This window comes from Callithrix jacchus, chromosome 17, assembly GCF_049354715.1.
Source record: "Callithrix jacchus isolate 240 chromosome 17, calJac240_pri, whole genome shotgun sequence".
NCBI lineage: Eukaryota > Metazoa > Chordata > Mammalia > Primates > Cebidae > Callithrix > Callithrix jacchus.
The window spans coordinates 29802075-29828375 of record NC_133518.1 but is presented as its reverse complement, the minus strand read 5'-3'; the positions used below and the strand labels follow the sequence as shown (position 1 = coordinate 29828375).

The 26301-nt window shown below is 39.7% G+C and overlaps 1 protein-coding gene across 9 annotated transcripts in view; it reads right to left on the bottom strand.

The window, feature by feature from the left end:
• PLCH1 (phospholipase C eta 1) overlaps window positions 1-26301 on the bottom strand; it is a 243397-nt gene that overhangs the window by 190318 nt on the left and 26778 nt on the right. For all 9 annotated transcript variants that reach the window (XM_035278548.3, XM_035278549.3, XM_008983622.5 and 6 more), the window contains one exon: window positions 20007-20125. In XM_035278548.3, coding sequence (XP_035134439.1) covers window positions 20007-20085 — 79 coding nt within the window. In that variant the 5' untranslated portion in view covers window positions 20086-20125. The remainder of the gene's footprint in view (window positions 1-20006; window positions 20126-26301) is intronic.

Genomic DNA, 26301 nt, shown 5'->3' with positions numbered 1-26301 from the left:
TAATTTTCTGCTTCAATAGTCCTCTGCATTCATAGTCGACTAGCACAAAAATGGTTACAAAGGCTAATTTTGTTAAAGACCTTGGAGAAAAGAGAAAAGAATTGCTTCTCTATGAATACTAAAGATGACAAAATAGGAAACCAATAACACTTTATATAAATTAATCTAATTTAGATATAATTCAGTACTATGAATTATGCAGAATTTGTTCTCTAGCTAAGAAAAAAATTTTATATTACTAGTATCAGAAACACGGTACCTACAGTTGCTAGATATTAAATGTCTACACTGATTTATATAATTTAGGAGAAATGGTAAGGGACAAGGGATCAAAAGTATAATTAGAGACCAAAATAAGAGATCTATGAGAATATTATTTCCCAGATAGGTTCTTAGAAGCTCAAGCAAAAGCATATATGTATTAAAAATGGTCTCAACAGGCTGCAAGTAGATATACTGAGACTAAGTGCTTACCTTTTAAAAATAACAATCCTTGGCTGAGTGCAGTAGCTCATGCCTATAATTGGGAGGCTGAGGCGGGCGGATCAGGAGGTCAGGAGTTCAAGACCAGCCTCGCCATCATGGTGAAACCCCTACTAAAAATTCTCTACTAAAAATACAAAACACAAAAATTAGCTGGGCATGGTGGCATGTGTCTCTAATCCTAGCTACTCAGAAGGCTGAGGCAGGAGAATTGCTTGAACCAGAAGCTGAGAGGCAGAGGTTGCAGTGAGCTGAGATCACGCCACTGCATGCCAACCTAGGCTACAGAGAGAAAGACTCCGTCTCAGAAAAAATAAGTAAATAAATAACCATCCTCCTGTCACTGACTGATATAATTCCCAAGGATCCGAACGCTATTATTTTTCTAGTAGACACATAGGGCAACTGCTTTAAAGAGTTAAATTCCACAACTAAAGGTCATTCACCTATGGTTTTGTAGAGCAGCAACTCTAAAACCTTTATCCTAAGAAATGAAAAATTTCTAAACATCCTTTGGATTCACAAAGTCAATACTAATACCTAGTAAATTACCATATAGTGAAATCATTACTGGATCTAAATGCTACGTGGATTATGTTACATTATTTGTAAAGTTCAGCACCTGGTTCTCCATAGAGAGTTAATAATCATTTATTACCTATGAATACACAAAAAGAAGCCAGTTGGATGCCACTAGGCAAGGAGAGCCCTGTCTCATAGAGCCCTGCTGCCATTAATGATGGGGAAACCAGGACTCCAGTTCTTTAGCAGCTCCAAATTGAATACTTCCATACTCATGTGGCCAACACACAGAAGCTTTGAAATGCTTTCACATAAAATTCCTTTTATGTCACAATATTCCAATGCCATTTTTGATAATCAGAAAATGCAGGGATTTACAAGATTTATTCCACAGAAAATCCACTTAGCATTTCATAATACTTAGTTCAGATCATAAAGGCCAGTTGAGTTGGAATGACAGAATGTTGACTTTTAGAATTAACCTCAGGAACAAGATGGCAGAATAGAAGCCTACACCATTCATTCCCACTGCTGGGACACCAAATTTTAACAGCTATCAAATTTTAACACAGAAAAGCACCATCACAAGCACCAAAAATCAGGTAACAGTTCAGCCACAGTGGGGTAGAACAAAAAGCACATTCTTCAGGTCTCTAAGTCCAGGCCTAGTCTCTTCTCTTGGACAGTATTTCCAGACCTGCTATAGGCCAGAAAGGAGTCCACTGCCTTGAAGGATGGGTCCCAGGCCTGTCAGCAATCACCACAGCTGATGGAAGATCACTTGGACTTTAAGTGAACATGGGCAGTGGCCTAGGAGAAAACCCCCATGGTTCAGTGGTAGTGGTGGCCACAGGGAAAGGCTCCTCTGCTGTGGAAAGGGGAGGGAAGAACAGGAAAGACTTTGTATTGTGGCCTGAGTGCCGGGTTAGCCGCTGTAGAATAGAACATCAGGTAAATTACTGAAGTTTTTACTCTAGTCCTTGGCTCCCAGACAGCATCGCTGGACACGCCTGTGGCCCAGGGGAACTTGCCATCCTGAAGAGAAAAGCCTAGGGCAAGGCCCAGTGCTGTGCTGGCTTCAGGTCTGGCCCAGCACAGTCCCAGTAGTTGTGGTTACAGAGATGCTTGCATCACCATACTCCCAGCTCCCAGTGGCTCAGCATAGAGAGGGGCTCCATATGTTTGGAGAAAGTAAGGGAAAAAGAACAGGAGTCTGCCTGGTAATCTAGAAAATTCTTTTAGATCTGATTTAAGACCACTAAGGTGATAACTCGATAAGTCTGAAAAAAACATGGCATTATTGGACTTGGGATCCAAGTCTCTTTTAATACCTGGAAAGTCTTCCCAAGAAGAATAGGCACAAACAAGTTTAGACTGTGAAGACTACAATAAATACCAAACTCTTCCATGCCCAAACACCAAGGAACATCTACTAGCATCAACACCATCCAGGAAAACATGACCTCACCAAATAAACTAAATAAACCACCAGGGACCAATTCTGGAGAAACTGAGATATATGACCTTAGGAGCAGAAAATTCAAAATGGCTTTTTGAGGAAAGTCAAAGAAATTCAAGATAACACAGAGAAGGAATTCAGAATGTTATCAGATATACTTTAAAAAGATATTGAAATAATTAAAAAGAACCAAGCAGAAATTCTAGAGTTGAAAAATACAACTGATATGATGAAGAATCTTTTAATAGCAGAATTGATCAAGCAGAAGAAAGGATTAGTGAGCTTCAAGACAGGCTATTTGAAAATATATAGTTAGAGGAGAAAAAAAGAAGAAAGAATGAAAAACAATGAAGCCCACCTTCAAGATCTAAAAAATGGCCTCAAAAAAGCAAAGCTAAAAGTTATTGGCCTTAAAAAGGAAGTAGAGAGAGAGAGACAGAGGTAGAATGTTTATTCAAAGAGATAGTATCAGAGAAATTCCCAAACCTAGGAAAAGATATCAACATTCAAGCACAAGAAGGTTATAGAATGAAGCAGATTTAACCCAAAGAAGACTATCTCAAGGCATTGAATAATCAAACTCCCAAAGGTCAAGGATGAAGAAAGGATCCTAAAAGCAGCAAGAAAAAATAAATAACATACAATGGAGCACCAAAACATCTGGCAGCAGACTTTTCAGTGGGAACCTTACAAGCCAGGAGAGAGTGGCACAACATATTTAAAGTGTTGACAGAAAAAATTTTTACCTTAGAATTAACTTTGTCACTAGTTGGTTGCTATCAATATGTACCAGTCACTTACCTTCTCATCTATAAAAGAAGAGTGGTTTTAGTCAGAGGTTTATAATTTACAAAAGGAGTAAGGAATAACAGATTATTCTGAAATATAATGAAAGCTAAGGACTTTGTACAAAGGAAGAGGATGCACAAATGTATGTGCATGTCTACATAGAGCATCTAGCACAATGTTTGCAAAATTTCATAAATGTCCTGAAGCCTGGCTATCGGTTTTGTTCAGAATCCCTTTATCAGGGGGCTCCCCAAGTCCTTGCTATTGTATATCAGGGTATTACTTATATCCTTGACTATAACTTCATATGTTTTAGACATAGAGATTCAAATTTTTAAGCCCATTGTACAAAGCAAATTACCTACCGATCCATAGCCCCCACGTTTCCTCCTTGGAAATCTGAGTATCAGGACACTTCTGGGGGTCTTTCTCTTCTCCCTCACACCCATCCTTCTTCCACCTGTTCCTTGGAGAATAGGATAAATTCCTCATGCCAGAGGACTTATACCCAAGCCCAGTGGGTCTCCTAAAGCAATGCTGCTGAAACTTATTCATCTGAGGACCTCGTTAAAATGCAGACTCCAACACAGAAAGTCTCTGGTGGAGCTAAGAGACTGTGTTTTTAACAAGCTCCCAAGGACCACTCCAGTAGACGCCAACTCTTAGCCTTCACCCCTAGTTCCTCAGCCCCCTCCCCACATTCAGCCTAAGGGCAACTCACAGTGTCTCCAGAAGCTCTCTAGTATCCTGTAAAGAAAGGGTGTTGAAGCTCTTTTAAAACACAAACCCACCCCTTCAGCAGCTTTAAAAGAAACAAGTTTGTGTAATGCCTTGCTGTGGCACAATAGTAGGAAAACCCTAGATTTGAGAGTCTGACAAATGTGGGTTTGAACTCCACAGTCTAACAATGTGATTTATGGCAAACTGTGATTTCTGTGAGTTTCATGTGTAAAACAGTCTTGTTGAGAGACTTAAAAGAGGTAATGCTACTCTAATGACAACCTTGATTCAGCATTAACCCTAACATTTCCTAATGATCCCTCAAGAATATTCTAATATAGAATCCACTGATTCCTCCAGACAAGGTCTAAACTCAGTTACAGTAACCTCAGTCTCAAGTTCCTCTTTGTGTCCCCCTTAAGATCCTGTATGCAAAACAGGAGATGTCATGCAAAACAAGGGCAATCTGAGAAGGCAAAGTTTCTTTACAATTCTGAGACTTCTAGGAATAACACAGAGAACCTGAGCACCAGTTTTCTCACACATAGCATAATGGAGGTAGAGCAGATACGTACAGGGACTGACACAGCTTGCCTTCCACAATAAAATGCACGTGGGTCTCTAAGGCTCTGGATATCACTTAGTTTTCCAAAGTAGACAAATAAACACAATTCTAGTTAATACTCAAGGTTGCATGTGATATGATCCCAATGATGGCACTGTTCTGTCAATTCCTGCATTTCATATTTCTTTCTGTAACAATTTTTCAAATTATCCTACTGTGAACTGTGTAGTTCTCATTATAGATTAATCAAACCAAAACACTATTAATAGGTTCTTTGTTATCTGTTGTTAAGGGCCTTCTCAAAGTATTTCAGCTTATCACCAGAAGACTGTGTACAACATTGTGAGGTCAATTCGTGCTCAGAGGTGTATCTTTCTATCATGAACAGATATATTGGTCGTAAAGTTAAGACAAATCACATTTTAAGGACACTAAGAAAGCATATTAAAGGGAATATGGGAGGAACGATCCAAGATGGCCAATCGCTAACATCCCGAGATTGCAGCTCTCAGGGAAGGCGCGGAGAACTAGAGGACGCCACACTTTCAGACAAAGTCTGGTTGCTCACGGAGCAGAAGATCCCCCAGTGGAGGAAACACACGGGTCGCCAGCGTGACTCTGGTGGCCGGCGCAGCGGTTCTGCCCGCACCTCGGCGCGGCAGCTCTCAGAGCAGAGTAAACACATTTGGAGGACCTGCACGGCCCCCAGCACAATACCAGAGCCCGGCGCAGCGGCAGTGAAGGCACCTCCGCGCGGCAGCGCTCGGCGCAGAGTAAACAGGACGGGTTCCCCTTCTGACCGAGGTTTGGAGTCCTGGGAAGGCGGAGTCGCCTACTACGGACACAAGAAGGAAGCCCGACAGGAGAATCCTGGGCAGAAAAGCACCATCAGTTTTAACGCTGCTGCTCTGGCCCTGGGAACTAACAACCTGGACGTCCACTCAAGAGACCTAATCTGAAAGTTGGTAATTTCAAAGACGACAGGAGGATAAATTTACAATGATGGGAAGAAACCAGCGTAAAAAAGCTGAGAATACTCAAAGTCAGAACGCCTCTCCCTCTAAAGATGATCACAGTTCCACATCAACAATGGAACAAGGCTTGATGGAGAACGAGCGCCTCCTGATGACAGAATCACTCTTCAAGGAATGGATAATAACAAACTTCGGTGAGTTAAAAGAACATGTTGTAGCCCAACGTAAAGAAACTAGGAACTTTGAAAAAAGATTTGATGAAATCCTATTGAGAATAGACAACTTAGAGAGGAGTATGAGTGAATTAATGGAACTGAAGAATACAATACAGGAACTCCGAGAAGTATGCACAGGTTTAAACACTCGAATTGTTCAAGCAGAAGAAGGGATATCAGAGGTCAAAGTCCAACTTAATGAAATAAAACGCGAAGAAAAGATTAGAGAAAAAAGGATAAAAAGGAATGAGCAAAGTCTCCAAGAAATGTGGGACTATGTGAAAAGACCAAATTTACGTTTGATAGGTGTACCTGAATGCGACGGAGAGAATGAATCCAAGCTGGAAAATACCCTTCAGGATACTATTCAGGAAAATTTTCCTAAACTAGCAAAGCAGGTCAACATTCAACCCCAGGTAATACAGAGAACACCACAAAGATATTCCTCAAGAAGAGCAACCCCAAGGCACATAATCATTAGATTCACCAGGGTTGAAATGAAGGAGAAAATACTAAGGGCAGCCAGAGAGAAAGGTCAGGTTACCCACAAAGGCAAGCCTATCAGACTTACAGCAGATCTCTCAGCAGAAACTCTACAAGCCAGAAGAGAGTGGGGGCCAATATTCAACATCCTCAAAGAACAGAACCTTCAGCCCAGAATTTCATATCCAGCCAAACTAAGCTTCACAACTGAAGGAAAAATAAAATCTTTTATGAACAAGCAAGAACTCAGAGATTTTATTACCACCAGGCCTGCTTTACAAGAGCTTCTGAAAGAAGCATTACACACAGAAAGAAACAACCAGTATTAGCCTTTCTAAAAATACACCAAAAAGTAAAGAGCACCAACATAAAGAAGAATTTATACCAACGAATGGATAAAACAGCCGGTCAACATCAAATGGCAGGAACCCTAAATTTAAATTGACTAAATCCCCCAATCAAAAGACACAGCCAAAACCCAATGGCATGTTACATCCAGACCTGTTTCACATGCAAGGATACACAAAGACTCAAAACAAAGGGATGGAGAAAGATTTACCAACCAAATGGAGAGCAAAAATAAATAATAAATAAATAAAAAGCAGGAGTTGCAATTCTCGTATCGGATAAAATAGATTTTAAAGCAACAAAGATACAGTGGTAAAAGGATCAATGCAACAACAAGAGCTAACGATCCTAACACCCAGATACAAGACTTAGATTCAATGAGACAGAAAATTAATAAGGATATCAAGGACTCGAACTCAGATCTGGTACAAGTAAACTTAATAAACATTTATAGAGATCTCCACTTCAAATACACAAAATATACATTCTTGTCAATACCACATCACACCTACCCATAAGTTTAAATGAAACATTGATGGGCCATTATTAATACCCAATTTTTTTCAAAATAAAGCAATATTTCCATTTACTCTCCCTCTTTTTCTTCCTCTTTCTTCCTCTCCTTTACTTATTTTTTTTTCTTTCCTTCTCTCAAAAAAAAAGAAATCAACTTATAAACCTCTAGATCCAGGTCGGCAATGTCTCTCTCATTGCTTGATTTCCTTCCTTCCCTTCCCTCCCTACCTCCCTCCATGCTTCCTCCCTTCCTTCCTTCCTTCATCCCTTCCTTCCTCCCTACCATCCTTCTTCCCTCCCTTCCTGCTTTCCTCCCCCCCCCAAAAAAAAAAAAAAGAAAAGGAAATCTATTGATTGACATGAAATAAAAGTTTTCTCAAAATTTAAAAAAAAAAAAGGGAATATGAAATAAATGTTATTATACAAAAGAGAAAAATAACCATATAAAGGTCAGTAAAATCATACCTGATTTTGGGTACTGATCAAATCAATACCTTAGTCAATCAACAACTTGAATGCAGTGATTCTTACCCCTCCCATGTCATCGAAATCACCTGCTTGGGTCAAGTCCAACCATCACTATTTTGGTTTGGTTTTGTTTTAACTTGGTAGCTGGCCACATACCACAGCAACATCTTGTTCCGTACTCTTGCCTGCTTCTTGGGAATACTTTGCTTTTCCTACTCTTTCCCATAGCTGCCTGTGGTTATCAGAGCAAGAATTCTCTGAGCCTCATTCTCCTCATTAATAAAATGAGGATAATATTAGTACCTCCAATCATCAGCACTTTTTTTAAAAAGCACCCTAGCAGATTCAAATGTATAACCAAATTTGAGAACCACTACTTAGTCACTGGTTGTTAAGTCACTTTAAGAAAGTACATACTTAAAACATATTATTGAGATTATAGACGATTTTTCCCATCTTTCCTCATTTTTATCCTTTCCAGATTTTCTACTGTAAACCTGTGTTGCTATCATCAGAAAAAATAAAGGGAAAAAATATTTTTGAAGACAAACCGCAGTGGCCGGATATGGTGGCTCACACCTGTAATCCCAGCACTTTGGGAGGCCAAGTCAGATGGATCACCTGAGGTCAGGAGTTCAAGACCAGCCTGGCCAACATGGTGAAACCCCATCTCTACTAAAAATACAAAAATTAGCCAGGTGTGGTGGTATGCACCTGTAATCCCAGCTACTCAAGAGGCCGAGGCACTTCTGAGAATCACTTGAACCCAGAAGTGGAGGGTGCGGTGAGCTGAGATGGCACCATTGCACTCCAGCCTGAACAACAAGAGTAAAACTCCATCTCAAAAAAGGAAAGAAAGAAAAAGAGAGGGAGGGAGGGAGGAAGGGAGGAAGGAAGGGAAGAAAGAAAGAGGGAAAGAGAAAGAAGAGAGAGAGAAAGAGAGAGAGGGAAGGACGGGAGGGAGGGAAGAAGGAAGGAAGGAAGGAAGGAAGGAAGGAAGGAAGGAAGGAAGGAAGGAAGGAAGGAAGGAAGGAGGGAGGGAGGGAGGGAGGGAGGGAGGGAGGGAGGGAAGGGAGGGGGGAAGGGAGGGAGGGAGGGAGGGAAGGAGGGAGGGAAGGAGGGAAGAAAGCAAGCAGCTACAAATTCCCAAGCATAAATGACTCTTCCATATTTGCCTGCTTAATTTATATTCAAATACGGTATTTCTATCCATGACCTTCTTACGTAATGCTCCCCTTCCCTACCCTTCAACTATCATCACAGAAAATAATCATTATCAAATTAATGAATTTGATAGTTCTGTTGAGAAAATATGTATCGGTCACCCTAAGTCTGGGGTTTTCAACCCACCAAAATCTAATTGGTTGACCACCAGAATCACACGAGGAGTTCTAACAGATTTCCCCATACCCAGGCCACGATCTAGACCAAAAAAAATCAGACTCTGGGCTGGGACCCAGGAAATAGTTTGTTTTTATTTTTGCTTTTGTTTTATCCCCAGATGATTTCAATGCACAGCCAAGGCTGGGAACTATTGGCTTAAAGCATTAATTACTTACAAGTCTCCACATCTAGAGATGATAAGCTTCTACTTAGCCTAAAAACACAATACCGTGAAATTCTCACACTGGCACAATTTCAAAGAACGGTCATTTGTAGAAATGCATTGATGTTCAATTTCAAGTTGGCAGGGAGTAAAACTAGGACACTAAATAATAAACGTGTTCCCTGTTCTTCCTTTTAATTGAGCATAAGCCACCATCCTTTACATTTCAATAGGAGAAATTCTAAAAACACTTATATGTCAGTCACATATGCTGACAAACAGACAAAAACATTTTCACAGATTCTATATTTATCCTACCCAGGGAGGCATTTATTTCTCAGAGCAATCTTGCTACCTATAAGTGAGGAATGTACTCTCATAGCGCCTGAGATTCTTAGAGGAAAGGCCTAGATGCTGACCATTTTTCTTGTTTGTAAAGCTGAAATAAAAATGCTTCTTCTTAACTTTTAAAGAAGTCCTGTATACACTGTTTGATTCTTCTCCTCATGTACCCCCCAGGCTTCTTTTCCTTCTCTCTTACTGAGAAAACTAGAGTTTTTTGTTTGTTTGTTTGTTTTGATGCAGGTCTATTTCGTGCTCTCTGCAGTAAGAATTACCCCACAGACAATGCTTCTGGATTGGAGATTTTCAGACACAAACAGCAGAGAATTTTAAAAGTATGCAAACGGCCGGGCGCGGTGGCTCAAGCCTGTAATCCCAGCACTTTGGGAGGCAGAGGTGGGTGGATCACGAGGTCAGGAGATCGAGACCATCCTGGTCAACATGGTGAAACCCCGTCTCTACTAAAAAATATACAAAAAATTAGCTGGGCATGGTGGTGCGTGCCTGTAATCCCAGCTACTCAGGAGGCTGAGGCAGGAGAATTGCCTGAACCCAGGAGGCGGAGGTTGCAGTGAACCAAGATCGCGCCATTGCACTCCAGCCTGGGTAACAGGCGCAAAACTCCGTCTCAAAAAAAAAAAAGTATGCAAACAACTTCAATTAAACAGCTTTACTAATAGAGCTATTTTATAGAGAGAAACCTTCAGTCTCAGAGTCAGATAAAATACATGTATATATAACCAACATGGAAAGTCTACAATGAACTAAAAAAGCCTTTTGAAATTCTTTTAAGAAATTCTTTTCTATAAATGGGTTTGCCCTTGTCCATTTCAAGGCATTATGCATTTGTAACATATAATCTTCTCTAAGGCACATTTGGATTCTCAGTGGTCTACTTTTCCTTCTTCATCTCAGCAAGGATGGTTTATGAGTACTTTTTTTTCTGGGTTTCCTACGGCAAAACTCTCAGTAAAGGCAAGGAGAGAGTTTACAGCCAGAGAACTGATGCATTTCACAGCACAAAGATTTAAAACCAAATTTAACAGAGAGTGCAAACATAGTGAAACAACTCTTATCTCCCCTACTAAATAAAATACAGAAACTCATTCAGCAATATTTTATTGAGCACCTACTATATGCAATGCATTGCACCATGTGCTGCAGATTTCAGAAGTCAGAACTCAGAACAGTCTGTTTTCCTGGACCTTGGGTTGGAGAGACAGAAATGAAACTAGTCATCACACAATTAATTGTTTTATTACAGTAATAATATCAAAATGAAGCAGCAATGCACAGTGACAGGAGATCATAAAACAGAGCCTGACTTGGTCTGAGAAGTCAGAAAAGGCTTCTCTGCCAAGGGGACTTTTACTCCCGGATTGAAAGAATGAGTTCAAAGTTGGCTAAGAGAAGAAGCAGTGAGTTTTGTGGGAAAGGAATGCAAAGGTCAGTGTTGCTGGGATGCAAAGAGAAGGAGAAGGGTGAAATAAGGTTGGCAATGCAGATAGGTACCAGGGCAGGAAGGATTCTGCTCCATTCATGTTGAGTCTGAGGACCTGGAGAGCATCTGTGGAACCATCAGGTAAGCAGATGGACATCTGAGAATGTAGCATAGAAGGAAGGTCAAAGCCAAGAGTACACTTTTGGAGTTAGCATATACATGGGAACTGAAGCTGTGAGAGTAGATGAAGCCACTCCATACTAGGCTAGAGGCTTTAAAAATTTGAATATTACTTTGAAAACAATTTGTACTTATAATAACCCCAAACATATTTCTTAAGGAATGAGCCCTAAGAAAATATAAAACATGTGACAGATTTCTATGGGATGACTTCATCTACATGGTAAGAAGGGATAAACTGCAGTTTTTCAACTTTCCTTTGATAGATGGGAGATTGGAGAGTTTCATGATTACAAATACAATCGCTAATTATTACTGGATCCAGGAAAAAAAAAAAACTAGATCTTTTTATGACTAAAGTAAACAATTATGATGCCCTAGAAGAACCCTGATTCAACTCATGGAAAGACTTTTCATCCTCCAGTCAATTTCTGTGCATACATTAGAAACAGAGTGGGAAAGACAATTGGGAAAATGAGAGAGCAGATGAAAACTAATTGTAATTATGGAAATGCAGCTTAAAGAACAAAGGCTTAAATTTGTAACAGGTCTAAGGGGAAATGAGTCTCATAAGTAACCACTTAAAACATGAGCAGTCTGCAAATCTGAAGGAAAAAATGATGGTTTATTATACACATTATTTCTTCTAACTGAGTAATTAGAAAATTACCAATTTCAATTGCCAATCAGAAAATTGGTATTCCCAAGCATAAAAGAATAAAACAATCAAGGGCCTTTCTGCCTGGCTGGACTCTCAGTGGCCACAGGTTTAAGAGAAAGAGTTTGAGAATCTAATGGAAAAGGCCATCCAAGGCTTTCACTTGGTGGCAACAGGCTTCTTTCAGAAAATTAAAAGCTAAAGCTTCGAACAATGAACATTGTTACTTCTCATACACCTGGTCTTCCCATACATCCCGATCTCCAATTTACCATTTAAAGAGCACCTTTTTGGCCAGGCGCCGTGGCTCACGCCTGTAATCCCAACTCTTTAAGAGGCCGAGGCAGGCAGATCACCTGAGGTCAGGAATTCAAGATTAGCCTGGCTAACATGGTGAAACCCCATCTCTACTAAAAATACAAAATTAGCCGGGCATGGTGGCACATGCCTGTAATCCCAGCTATTTGGGAGGCTGAGGCAGGAGAATCACTTGAATCGAGGAGGTAGAGGTTGCAGTGCGCCAAGATCGTACCTTTGCACTCCATCCAGCCTGGGCAACAAGAGCAAAATTCCATCTCAAAGAAGAAAAAAAAAAAAGGAGCACCTTACCATCCCTTCCATCATGGCAGAATATAAATGACCTTGCATAGTAAGCATAACAGCAAGATCACAGTGGGTTCAGTTACCCAGAAAAATCCCTTCATCGAATTAGATTCCCGATGAGGAATAGAGGCTGATACACCTGAACATGGATTTTTATACATATAGATCATTGCTTGGTTCTGATTAATCCAGCTACATAATGTTGCAAAAAGCAAACAGAATAAAGAACACTAGTAACTTTAGGGAAGTTAAGTCGCCCTAATCTAAAATGCTAGTGAACAAGGACTTGCCAAGAGTGGCCCTAGGATTCCAAGGAGAGCTGTCAGTTGTTGGGGGGGCTAGGATTCCATCCATCAAAATCACATTACCTGAGCCTCTGTTATGTGTATTACATCGTCAATGCCCAGGGTAGCAGAGATGGTACCATGAGGAGTGAAACTGGAGAAAACACCCTTCACCCTCAGAAATAAGCAGGGAAAGAGCTACAATAGAATAACTTAGAGATTGCTTAAGTTGGTAGCTTATGGGAGCAGCCCCCACAGTGTGAGAAGAGACTGTTGTCAGTAGGTCTGGGAAGAGCAAGGAACAACTTCCATCCCATCCCATCTTTAAAGGCCTTGAAGTCTGCAGAGCTCCACATGAAGAAATATGGAGAGAAGAGAAAGGGCAGGAGCCAAACAGTTGCCCCAGTGTCCTCAGGGGCATACGAAGCTGTGCCCTAGCCAGAGGAAATTGACAGCAGAGAAGGCATGAGGCTGAAGAAAGATGGCAGATCCTCTCTGAAGGATCCTTGGTGACAGATGAAGCCAGGTTAAAACTGAAAATCTACAGAAGATGGAAGTAGAGGGAATCTGGATCACCTCACTGCTGCTTACATGCACCAGGGACATGTGGAGTAAAAGGCCTTTGCTCTCTATTCCTTGTATGGAAATCTGTGGAACAGGGCCTTGAATTCTCCCTCAAGGGGAATGAGTATAGCATAGACAGAGGAACACTCCCCCTCAACCACCAACAGCCAGGTCAGCAGGTAAGGGGGCTTAATGACTTTGAGATTAAAGTTTTAAAATGGACCGGATACTTAACAGCCAAAATTATCCAGAAAGCAATAGAACTACCCAAGATGCTACAATGGAATGGAGGGGTTTTTTTTGTTATTTTTTGTTTTTTGGGTTCTTTTTTTTTTTGGTCTCATTTTTGTCACCAGAGTACAGTTGTGCGATCTTGGCTCACTGCAACCTCCGTTTCCCAGGTTCAAGCAATTCTCCTGCCTCACCCTCCTGAGTAACTGGGACAACAGGTGCGTGCCACCACGCCCAGCTAATTTTTTTTTTGTATTTTTAGTAAAGATGAGGTTTTACCATGTTGGCCAGGATGGTCTCAATCTCTTTACCTAATGATCTGCCTGCCTTGGCCTCCCAAGGTGGTAGGATTACAGGCATGAGCCACCGCACCCATCCTTGGACAGAGTATTTTTTGAAGCATTCACTGAAGCATATATGCTACACTAAGTTGAGAATGTTCAATAAACCAGTTACAAATGGAACGCTTATCATAGAGAAAGACCCATAAAAGGAAGGAACTTCAGATTTTAAAACATAAATAGCATTCATTGAGAATTTTTTATATCTCCAAGACATCAAAGAAGAGTATATGTTCCCAAAAGGTCATAGAACAAGTATGTTTCATACCAGCTCACATTAAAGGTTTTTTCCTTTGTGTTCTAAACTAGATATAAATATCCTCTTTTGTAAGGCCTGAATGGATGGCTATGATTTCCCTTAGACAGGGGAAGAAGAAAAGGAGATAAATCAATGTGGTCAGTTAACTCACAGCAAATTCTCCGATTCACCTCTGTTTAAAAGTAGGGGAGGTAGACAATCTAGCATTTCTTAAAATTTTTGCGCTTAGAAACTTGGAGGTCATCTTCCCTCTAAGCTGGTAGGAGCCCCTACAAAGTGCCACACCTGGATCAGACCATGTCTCCCTCTAAATCTTCATCACCAGCAAGACACATCTGAACATCATAGGCCTGAAAGGATACCTGCCCTGATGCTTTCTGCTTTGGTGGCCATCACTGGGAGATGGAGAGCCCTGTGGGTGGGACCAAAAAAAGAAATCTACTGGGCAACGCTGCTTCCAGAATTAGTTCTGTTCTGATTTATAAAACTTAAGTGACTCAAATATATTTTCTCTCTTAAGGCCCATCTTCTTTTTTTAACTCTTCTTCTCAATTTGTCTTCGAAATTTTTCCCTGGTGCTCTCCACTAATCTAACGATAATACTTTTAATCTTTTCTTTTTCCTTTCTTTCTTTTTTTTTTTTTAGACAGAGTTTCACTCTTGTTGCCCAGGCTGGAGTGCAATGGCGCGATCTCAGGTCACTGCAAACTCCCAGGTTCAAGCGATTATCCTGCCTCAGCCTCCCGAGTAGATGGGATTACAAGCGCCCACCACCACACCTAGCTAATTTTTTGTATTTTTAGTAGAAACGGGGTTTCATCATGTTGGCCAGGCTGGTCTCAAACTCCTGACCTCAGATAATCCACCTGCCTCAGCCTCCCAAAATGCTGGGATTACAGGCACAAGCCACTGTGCTGGCTAATACTTTTAGTTTAATCATGGTCACAAAATCTTGATTGTCATTGCATTAATAGAAATTCTACGTGCACAAGTATTTTCTGGACCTAGAAAAGGATGCTTATAAAGTTACGGCTGGAAGAGCTAGGCTTTGATTCAGTAAAGAAATGCCACTCTAACATAAAATCTAGTGATGTCCCACAAAACTAAAGCAGGCAGGCTGCCAAAGTCTAATAAACTGGACAAAATCAATTGGAACCCTAATTCACTTTTGCATAATTTTATTCTCCTAGCATATTTATCAGTCAGGATCTGGCATCATTCTCTTTTCTTCCAGTGCAGATGGAATTCCAGTGAGGGAGAAATTTCACTCTTCTTTTTTTAATAGAATCATATTTGTCCTGAAAGCTTATTGTCTCAGTCCTAGATATTACTCTCTCCATGGTCAGGAGAAACCTGTAACCATTCACACACACACACACACACACACACACACACACACACACTCTCTCTCTCTCTTTCTCTCTCTCTCTCTCTACCTCTCTCCCTAAAGGTAAATGTAGCTTTTTGCCAATGCAACACTAACTACAAAGTTTACAGTCCAAAAAGAAATCTTATCCTCTCCTCAATGCCATCCTGCCAGCCTTTCGTTCTCAGACCCCTAGCCTAAAGAACACTTCCATCTATCATACTCCTATCTTGATGTTTGACTACCCAGAGACCTCAAACCTTGCTGCTGCAAGGGAACTTTGCAATCTGGCACAACCCTCACTGGAAAGACAGGGAAACTGAGGGTCCCAGAAGTGACATAAGGCTACACAAGTTAGTAGTTAAACTTGGATTTGAACTAGTCTTCAGGATCCCATTTCAGCCTACTTTCCATTACAAACTAGCGGTCAAATTTCTACCTTCACATCACCAACTAGGTCTTTGGCCAGGAAGGGGAGGCTGGATAAAAAGTCATCAATTAATTAATTCACTAAGTCAATTAGTCTTATTAAACTGTAGTTGTGAAGCAAAGTAAAAGTATTAATATATAAGGCACCCTCTTGAAAAGGCATACTGCATAAATATGTAATAAGAGAACTACCCTTAATTCTATCCCTAGATAGTAAGAGATACTCCTAATTCAGTCCAAAATGTTTTCAAGTCTAGATTTGTGATGGTCATTCAGAATTATTTATTTAGCAACATGATGCCAATAAAAATTAATTTTCCTATAGGAAGTTGAGATGATACCATGACAACTTACAAGAAAGCAAGTAATACTTTTTCCAACAGTACAATTATAACTAGCAGTATGTGAAAACAAACATTAAGTCACTTATTAAGGAGCTCAAATGTTTGCAAAGGCTTATGTGCATAAGAAATTGCATGTGCATATTAATCATAAATCCACTGGTTATTGGTTAAGAATCAAGACTGCATCCCAGGTCAGAAAAAAAAAAAAAAAAAAAATACTGCAATTCACTGAAACCAAGAGAAACAGCTGAAGGTATAGACAATTTTCAAATCAGGATAAATCATGAAGGTATAAGCCATTAAGGCAAGGTTCATACCACACCAAACATTCTTTGCTCAAGAATTTTTTTCTGTTGCAAACCTATCAGAAGAACAAACACCAAGTGGGAAAAATCCTGGCGATTAGCTTCTCTGATAGGTGCAAATTCCTTTGGGTTTTTTCCTAAAAATCCAGGCAAAAGACAGACAAGAGAGAAATACAAAAATTCATCATTCCTAACAAGGTTTCTGTCATCATTGGACAGAGAAGTCAATTCAATCAATTTATTTTCATTAAGCACTATTTCCCAACATTTCCAGATACTTCATTTCTGTCTCAGAAATGGGAAGATGAAATGGTAGGTAGATAAAAGACCAGATATAAGCAGACTCTTAACAGTAGATTTAATAATCTCTTTCTCTTTGGGTTTTAGGATTGTAGGTAATATTTTGAATGGTTTCCAATGAGAATATACCGCCTCTATAATCAGAAAATGAGGCTATGAATATGCTTTATGAACTGTGAAACTACACAAATGTTACAGTTTTATTTTTACTGCTATTGACCATTTTAGAGTTCTCATTTTAATGTAGTCTTTTATCCTGGCAACACAGCTGAAGTCTGTCTGTAAAAAGAGAATCTGGCTAGCATAATTTGCATATCCAAGTCTACTTATTCCAAAAGTCTATTAACCTGCATGGGAAATGGTTCTTTATTGGAAAAAGTTTTGTTTATTTTTGTTTTGGTTGATTTGGTTACGTAAGGAGAGTTATCAACAAAAACAAGGAGAAGCCAAAGTGAATAAGCAAAGCCTGGTCAGTAAATGTTCAAGAAGCCCAAGAGAAATCGGACATTTCCTACTCAACATGTCCTGTCCTCTTTCTTTTCTCAGAAATAGTCTTTAATCCTCTACAAAGACATTATCACTAGGGCTCCCTTGGTTTAAAATATCCCAAGACTTCTCACAATTCTTCCTTAAGTTAAATAAGTTCCTATGTTAACAGATTCATTTTCAGCAGAGGTAGAAGAAGAGCAAAAGGCATGCTTCTTTATTGAATTACAACATATCCTGAGGCAAGGAAATCCAAAATGATATTTTATGCTATCAGAAATATATAAAGCTATTGCTGTATTATAAATGAATAGAATCATAGTTTTAATCAGCTTTGATCCTTTTAATCTTGGGAGGATTTACTATCTCTAAATCCTTTCAAAAGAGTAATTCGTGAATGCAAGACGTTACCAATTCATATATTAAGTATTATACTGCCCCCTTGTGTATCTTGTGTTTAGTGACAAGGGAGCTCACACAATACAGTAATTGTAATTCTCAGAAATAATTCAGTGGAATCTAAATTTAGAACTAGAAACAACTTCAAAAATCATTGAGACCAGCATGCTCATTTCACAGAAAAGAGAACTGAGTTCCTGAAAGATCACATAACTTGTCCAGGACCGTACTCTGCTAGTCAATAACAGAGAAAATACTGTTGTATAGAACTTAAGCCACGGAATGTTAATTTTTTTTAATTAAAATGGAGAGGCCAGCCTGGAAGAAGAAAGAATAGTGAGGTTTTAGAATTAGGCAGATAAGGATTTGAATCCTAGGTCACCATTTCATAATCTCCACAAGCTTTAGTTCCCCCATTCATAAAATGGATTGAATAATAGCTATGGCAAAGTCTTTGAAAGGACTCAGTATGACAATGTTAATGTTCATCAAGCCCTTAGTATAAGTATCTGCAATATAGTAATAGACTAATTGGTAATATGACTATAAAAACATATAGAAAAAATTTTAAATGATTATAGCCTTTGAGATCTCTGGGTAAACAAATTTTAAAATAATGAAAATAATAATGAGTTTAAGGCACTTTAAACTCTTTAAAAATTGGCATAAAGTTTGAAAAAATAAAGCTAGTTCTTCTAACTCCCGTGATTCTTCTGTTATCATACTTACTTACAAATAAATTTGCAACAGAAAAATACCATAAATCAAACACTGCATGAGAGATAAAAGCAATGAACAGGACCCTTGGATGAGGCTCAGAGAAAAGCAACGTAGAACTTCAGACCCACAGTGTCAAGTTGCCATTCCCATGCCTCTTCTGCTAAGGGCGCTTCACCATCGGAATGACAGGAGAACCAACCTGGAAAGGTGGAAGCAGAACTTTTCATGCTGATCTTGCTAATGCATAATTAGTTACATCAATTTGGGCAGTTATTTCATCTCTGTTTCTTTCTTCATCTATAAAATGAAGTCACTCTACATTGTAAGGCCTTTTAGTGAGGTGGTATAAATGAATGTTGAAAAAATAGTATAAACACTAAAGTGTTTAATTAAGTAAGGTTAAATTTGTTATCTTAAACTTAGTTTAAAGCAATAATAAACATTAACTCTGTCACCAAATTGGGGAAGATTTCAGAACCACCAATCTTAGAAAGGTGAAAGCACCTTAGATTATAGGATCCTGTTAAAGAGCACTCCACTCCCCATGAAATCTCTCTCTTCCCTCTACAATTCCGCAGGCCTCTGATGGAGAATATTCCAAAAATTCTGGCACCACATAAATCTTTGGCTTTTAAATCAGTTTCACCCTAGGGTATCTTGACAGCAGGATTGACAGAGCTTATCCCTGACTGTATATCACAAAACAAACACCAGCAGGGTAAAGGCAATTTGTCTTAGTTTGTCATGAAAATGACTAATATTGATTATTCTCTGATTCAAAGCTGCAGTAACCCATCCTGATACTAATGGTTTAGTGCTGCAAATTGTTCAGTTCTGTTTTTATATGGGACCTAACACATAGATAAGTCTTAAGACCCTAAAGTGTGTGGAGGCCAGGCACACCCATAATCCCAACACTTTGGGAGGCTGAGGCGGGTAGATCACGAGGTCAGATCAAGACCAGCCTGGCCAACATGGTGAAACCCCGTCTCTACTAAAAATATACAAAAATTAGCCAGATTTGGTGGTGTACACCTGTAATCCCAGCTACTCAGGAGGCTGAGGAAGGAGAATCGCTTGAACCCAGGAGGCAGAGGTTGCAGTGAGCCAAGATCATGCCATTGCACTCCAGCCTGGGCAATAGAGAGACTCCATCTTAAAAAAAAAAAAAAAAAAAAAAAAAAAAAAAAAAAACAACGAAAAAAGGTGTGTGGACTTCTCTTCAACAAGTATCTAAAGCAGGTGGCCACAAGCACTCTCTAACATCTCAATTTGGAAGGCCACACTATGCTAGTAATAAGCACTGACTGGTGATCCACAAATATTAACTAAATAATTATATGCCCCTCACCCAACATAATTACAAACATCAGAAAGGGATATTAGTGGAGTTGACAGTGTGGTAGAAGAAGGCAGGCACTGATACCACCTACCCTACAAAATGGAAAGATAACACTCTTATAGTTGTTGAGGTGGGGCCCATTGCTTTACAACTGGAGATAATGAGTGCAACGGGACTTCTTGGGTAATTATTTATAAACAAGTTAACTCAAGCTCTTGGTTCCATCCACCAAGTATACCATATTTGCATCTAGAGTGCTAGAATAAAAATCCTGTCAGAAACAAAATAAAAGATCCAACTACATAAATACAAGAGACAGCTTACCATGAAACACACTGTTGTCCACCAGAAAATGCCTGCGGTACTGCACACAATTCCTTTTCTCCAAGTTCCAGTAACTCATTGTCAGAAGATTTTTGGCACAGCATCAAAACCAAATTGCCCTGTCAAGGGAAACAGAATGAGACAAAAATGAAGAAAACAGCAGCCACACGCTCACACTGGTAGCATAATGCCATCGGTTGTCCAGCATTATGGGGCAACGCATACGGCATAACAACTTCTCCACACATGGAGCTGGAATCCCCCAGGCCCTAAGAAATTTCCCACAAGTCTTCCCAGGGTCTAGAATGTCATTTAGCATATCAAAACAGTAACTTTTTCAAACCACCTTTCAGAGCACCACATTACCGTCTCCAGGGGAAATGAACCTACCATCAGGGAGCGGGTTTCAGGGCTGGTTTACACGCTCCAGGCCTCACTACTAGTAGTCCAAGATCCAAACCAGTCAACACTGGTAACATTTCAGGAAATGTCAGTTGCAGGGTGGGGAGGCAACTGACAGAAACGAAATCATCATTCCCAATTCCTGAAGTTTATGTCAGTACAGCATCCATGTGGCAATGAATGAGCCAAACACATTAATAAAATGTGCCTCCCTCTTGTGGGTCCCTTACTGGTGTCCATTTAGGACCCCACTAGGGCCTGGATCTGCCCCAGGCTGAACTCACTGGTGTAACTAGAGCTGGGCACAGGCCTCAGCAAGGTAAACTAGCAGTGCCTGCTCCTACGTAAGACTTGCTCCACCGCAGACACAGAGAAACACAATGCTAGCTAGAGCAAGAACTTGAAAAGCAGAGATCTGAGTTGATGAATTAAATTCCTCCAAAAGCTGATGTGCATAACCCTGAACAAGGCCTCCTTTGTTCACAGGATTTGGCTAAAGCAACTTTTCAGAATTCCAGCCTCCTTTCTGTTCACAGAATAAAGTCAGGCAAAACTAAGCAGGACTGGCATGAAATAAAACCTCACAGGTGGGAAATAATTTGTCATCTGTCCTAAAACAACCTAGAATTTTGTAAACGTACCCCAGGATGAAATCAGCCACTTAGTGAAAAAATATATATTATCAGAGTATTGTCTACTCATTAATGGAACAATTGGTGAAGGCTCCTGAAACTTTTGTCAGAGCTTCTCCTTGGCACCCTACAGCCCAACCTGAACCCACTCCACCAGGGATCTTACCTAATTCCCACCTAACCTGCCTTTTCCCTGGCTCCATGCTGGACTCCCCACTTCCACTTGCCTCATACCCACCTGGCTAACTTGGCTGCTTATCCTATTCCCAAAGGCTGAGGGAGTCCTACTACTGTATGGAACTGACTATAAAATACAACAGAACAGGTCGGGCATGATGTCTCATGCCTGTAATCCCAGCACTTGAGGGGGCCAAAGCAGGCAGATCACCTGAGGACAGGAGTTCAAGACCAGTCTGGCTAACATGGTGAAACCCTGTTTCTACTAAAAATACAAACAATTAGCTGAGCATGGTGGCACATGGCCTGTAATCCCAACTACTTGGGAAGCTGAAGCAGGAGAATCACTCAAACCTGAAAGCAGAGGTTGCAATGAGCCAAGATTGTGCCATTGTACTACAGCTTGGGCAAAAAGAGTGAAATTCCGTCTCAAAAAAAAAAAAAAAAAGTAAAGAAAAATACTACAGAATACAGCTAATTGTGAAAACAACCCAACCTCTGCCCTCTCCCCAGCCAATACTATATACCACAAAGGTCTCTTCTTTAAAAAATATTTTTAGTTGTACAAATAACGCAGTTATATACATTCATCACTTTTTTTAAACTCAATGCTGAAATTCATCAGTTTTTTTAAATCAAAGTCCCCTCCCCTCTTCTCTCATTTCATGTCCCTCTCCTGGAATGACCACTTTTGTTGGGTACGTATTCTCATTCTTCTCTTGTGTATTTACATGTATATACAGGCATGTAATTTTGAAGACATATATTTTTAACAAGAATACCTTTTCCAAAGAATTGAAAATAATTTTCAATAACAACAGTAATTTCCTATAAAAACTATATTTCATATTAGAAATGTTCTTATGCCCTAAGTGCATGCAAAAATAAAAAGAAATTAAAAAAAAGAAATGTTCTAATTTACATGGAATTAAAGAGAACACTGTTTGTATTCATGCTCATCTTTTCTTACTGATTTGATCTTATGGTTTCATGTGTCACTCTTTATTTTGCCCTCTCTGCTCATTTTCAACCCAAAAGAGAAGGTAGGGGAATCTGAACAACACAAATTGTACTTAAAAAAACAAAGACACAAGATTTGGGGTAATTTGTTACACAGCAATAGATAATATATAATACATACAATATCCTCTCAAAGGATGATCACCCAATCAGAGTTGAGACCTTCAACTCTGTCAGGACAGAAGCACAAACCCACAGACATGTATATAATATTGATACTTGGCCCAGGCTTTCCAGTTTCCAGATCTTTTTGTTTTTCTTTAAGAGCTGGGTAAAATGCCACTGCCTTCATGAAATGCCCTCAGGAATCTCTCCCTCCAGTTTACCTAAAATTATTTCATGCACTTAACTCTCATAATCCTATTTCCCAGTTACTGACAACCTACTATGGCATCAGGAACTGCGATAAGGCTTTATATCCGTGAGTGTCAACCTTGACTACACATTAGAATCACCTGGGAAGCTTAAGACTCCTGAATCCCAAGTTACACCCCGGCCAATTACATCAGAATCTCTAGGGGTAGGATTCCAGCATCAGCAGGAGACTGATGAAAAGATGCTCTCCCTCTGGCCTTCAGATTTAGGGATAATGGAGGTGGAGATAATAAACAGAGTTAGTAGGCCTGGGGCAAGGGAAGAGAGCTGAGTGATAAGCCTCACTTTAGCTTCCACCAGATTCAGAAGAGCCAAGGCCTAGGGCTCACTAAAGAGAATCAAGTGAAAGGAGACAAATCTCACATGGTGTAGCCAGAAGAAAACCAAGGCCCAGAAGGGATGTGTGGCTTGCAAGATAGCACCGCTAGCTGTCAGATGATGAACTGTGGGAAACCCAGCCTCAGCAGTTCCAAAGCAAGTTGAGTGTTTCACGCCTCCGTTTGTGTGAACACAGGAGGTAAAAACAACGTATACCACGTTCATTAATTTTGTAGACAGTTTATATTACATTAAAAGATGTACTTCCCCTGCATCTTGTACCCAATTTGAAGTTGTTTGGTTAATATTCAGGCAAGGATAGTTTTAAATTGATCACCTTTTTTTTCTTTTCAACGTTCTTTTTAGACTTACAAAATACTTCACCTTCGAAGAGGTCTGGGTAATATAACATGTTACCCATTCAGAACTCTATAAGTATTTACATCTTATAAATAGAATGTGCAGATTTATGCTCTTTTTTAAACATACAGATTAATTATGGTACCATACAAAATAGTCTCATTGCCCTAAAATCTGCTATGCTCTGCATCTTCCCTCTCTCCCCATTAAACCCTGATAAGCACTGATATTTTTTTACTGTCGCTATAGTTTTGCCTTTTCCAGAATGTCCTGTGGTTAGAAACACACAGTACATACATAGCCTTCTCCAATTGGCTTCTTTCATGTGGTAATATGCATTTAATGTTCTGTGTCTTTTCATGGCTTGAGAGCTCATTTCATCTTAACACTAAATAGTATTCCATTGTCTGGATGTACCACAGGTCATTTATCCAGTGAGCTACTGATGAACATCTTAGTTGCTTCCAAATTTTGAAACTTATAAATACAAGTGCTGTAAACATCCATGTGCAATTTTTTGTGTGTGCGGATATAAGTTTTCAACTCATTTGGGTAATACAGAGGGTGACTGCTGGACTGTGTGTTAAGAATATGTTTAGTTTGTAAGAAACGGTCAAGCTATCTTCTAGAGTAGAAGATATTTTGTACCACTTTGCATTGCTGACAGCAATGAATGACAGTTCCTGTTGCTCTGCATCTTTGCCAGCATTTGGTGTTACAAGTGTTCTGGATTTTGGCCTTTCTAATAGCTATATAGTGGTATTCATTGCTGTTTTGATTTTCATTTTACTAATGACCTATGACGTGAAGCATCTTTTCATATACTTGTTTGCCACTAGTATATCTTCTTTGATGAGGTGTCATTCATTCATCCATGCATCTATTCATTCGCTCATTTATTTTGAGACAGGGTCTCACTCTGATGCCCAGGCTGAAGTATAGTGGCATAAGCAAAGCTCAGCTGCATCCTCGACCTCCAGGGCTCAAGCAATCCTCCCATCTCAGCCTCCTGAGGAGCTGGGACCACCAGCATCTACCACCATGTCTAATTTTTTAATTTTTTGCAGAGACAGGATCCCATTATGTTGCTCAGGCTGGTCTCAAATTTCTGGGTTCAAGGGATCCTCCTGCCTCGGCCTCCCAAAGTGCAGGGAATATAGGTATGAAGCACTGCACCGAGCCTAAGTTTTAAGAGTTTTTAAAAAATATATTTTGGACAAGAGTCCTTTATCAGATACATCTCTTGCAAATAACTTCTCCCATACTGTGACTTGTCACTAACAGTGTCTTTCACAGAGCAAAACTTTTTAATTTTAATAAAGTCCAGCTTATCAATAAAAAAATATTAGATTCTGAATCCTTACAATGATTCACAAAATAACTGACAGTGAATAAGAAACACCATCTAAGGAATAACTGATCATTATTAAAACCAGTTTTACAGCCACGTGCGGTGGCTCATGCCTATAATCCAAGCACTTTGGGAGAGTGAGATGAGTGGATCAGTTGACGTCAGGGGTTTAATTTAAGACCAGCCTGGTCAACATGGTGAAACCCCATCTCTACTAAAATTACAAAAATTAGCCAGCTGTGGTGGCATATCTGTAATCCTAGCTACTTAGGAGGCTGAGGCAGGAGAATGGCTTGAACCCAGGAGGCAGAGGTTGCAGTGAGCTGAGATCGCACCACTATACTCCAGGATGGCCAACAGAGCAAAACACTGTCTCCAAGAAAAAAAAACAAAAACAAACAAACAAAAACTAGTTTTAAAATATGCCTTCATATTTAGAAGCTTGAAACTTGAAAAGCACAGAAAAACTCAAAAAGTGTTCAACGTGATATTATTTATCCCCTAGAGACAATGACCATGGACACTGTCTTTTTTTTTTTTTAACACAAACTAGATATTATAAATCTACTTCTTTTGCTGAATAATCTAATATGTTGCAACCCTCTAAATAAATCAACAAATATACTTTTACAGAAACATAAATGTGATTTGAAAAGAAATTGTAATGAACTTTACTCAAAGACACCAAACACAAAAAATCTTAATGCAAAAATAATAAGAGCCATGTAAGCATGTAGAGGACTCATGCAGCAAATGAACTTAAAAGTTTAAAAGTTAAAATGCTCCTAAGCTCATTTTATAAGTAACAAGTAACCTTTATAATCATGTAAAATCAGGTAAAAATCATGTAAAATTTCTTTATTTCTGACTATCTTAGTTGTAATTAACATGACCAAAATTGCCAATACCAAACAAGTCAGAAAACTGGCAATAGGACACCACCAACAAAGAATATTAGAAATTTAAGGATGGCACTTTTAACTAAGAAAAGTGGCAAGTACTTTGAGTAATTATCATTTGTCAATACTTTTTCTTTTTTGAGACAGAGTTTCACTCTTGCCCAGGCTGGAGTGCAGTGGTGTGATCTTGGCTCACCACAACCTCTGCCTCCCCGTTTCAAGCAATTCTCCTGCCTTGGCCTCTCAAGTAGCTGGAATTACAGGCATGTGCCACCACACCCAGCTAATTTTGTATTTTTAGTAGAGATTGGTTTCCCCGTGTTGGTCAGGCTGGTCTCAAACTCCTGACCTCAGGTGATCCGCCCACCTCGGCCTCCCAAAGTGCTGGGATTACAGGTGCGAGCCACCACACCCGACTGTCAATACTTGTAAAATTCGACAATGAAAAAAAAACCCTTCCCACTCATACCCCCTTACAAGAATTAAAGCTCCCTTTAAAAAAGCTCCATGATGGTGAACATCTGCTGATTTTTCCCTCTTCTAGAAAGAGCACCCCAGTTTTCCTCTGGGAAACTCCTCCCATTCTCTGTTCAAAAGATTCAGGTGCTGTCAGCTTCATCCCCTGATTCAGGTAGACGTGGCTTAGGCAGGCAAATCAAAGAATTGCATCCACTAGGCCACAGTATAGGAGACCTACACGCCCTGTTTCAGATCACTGAAAGTCAGGCACAGATTTCTGTTTGAACTATTGGGGGGAAAAA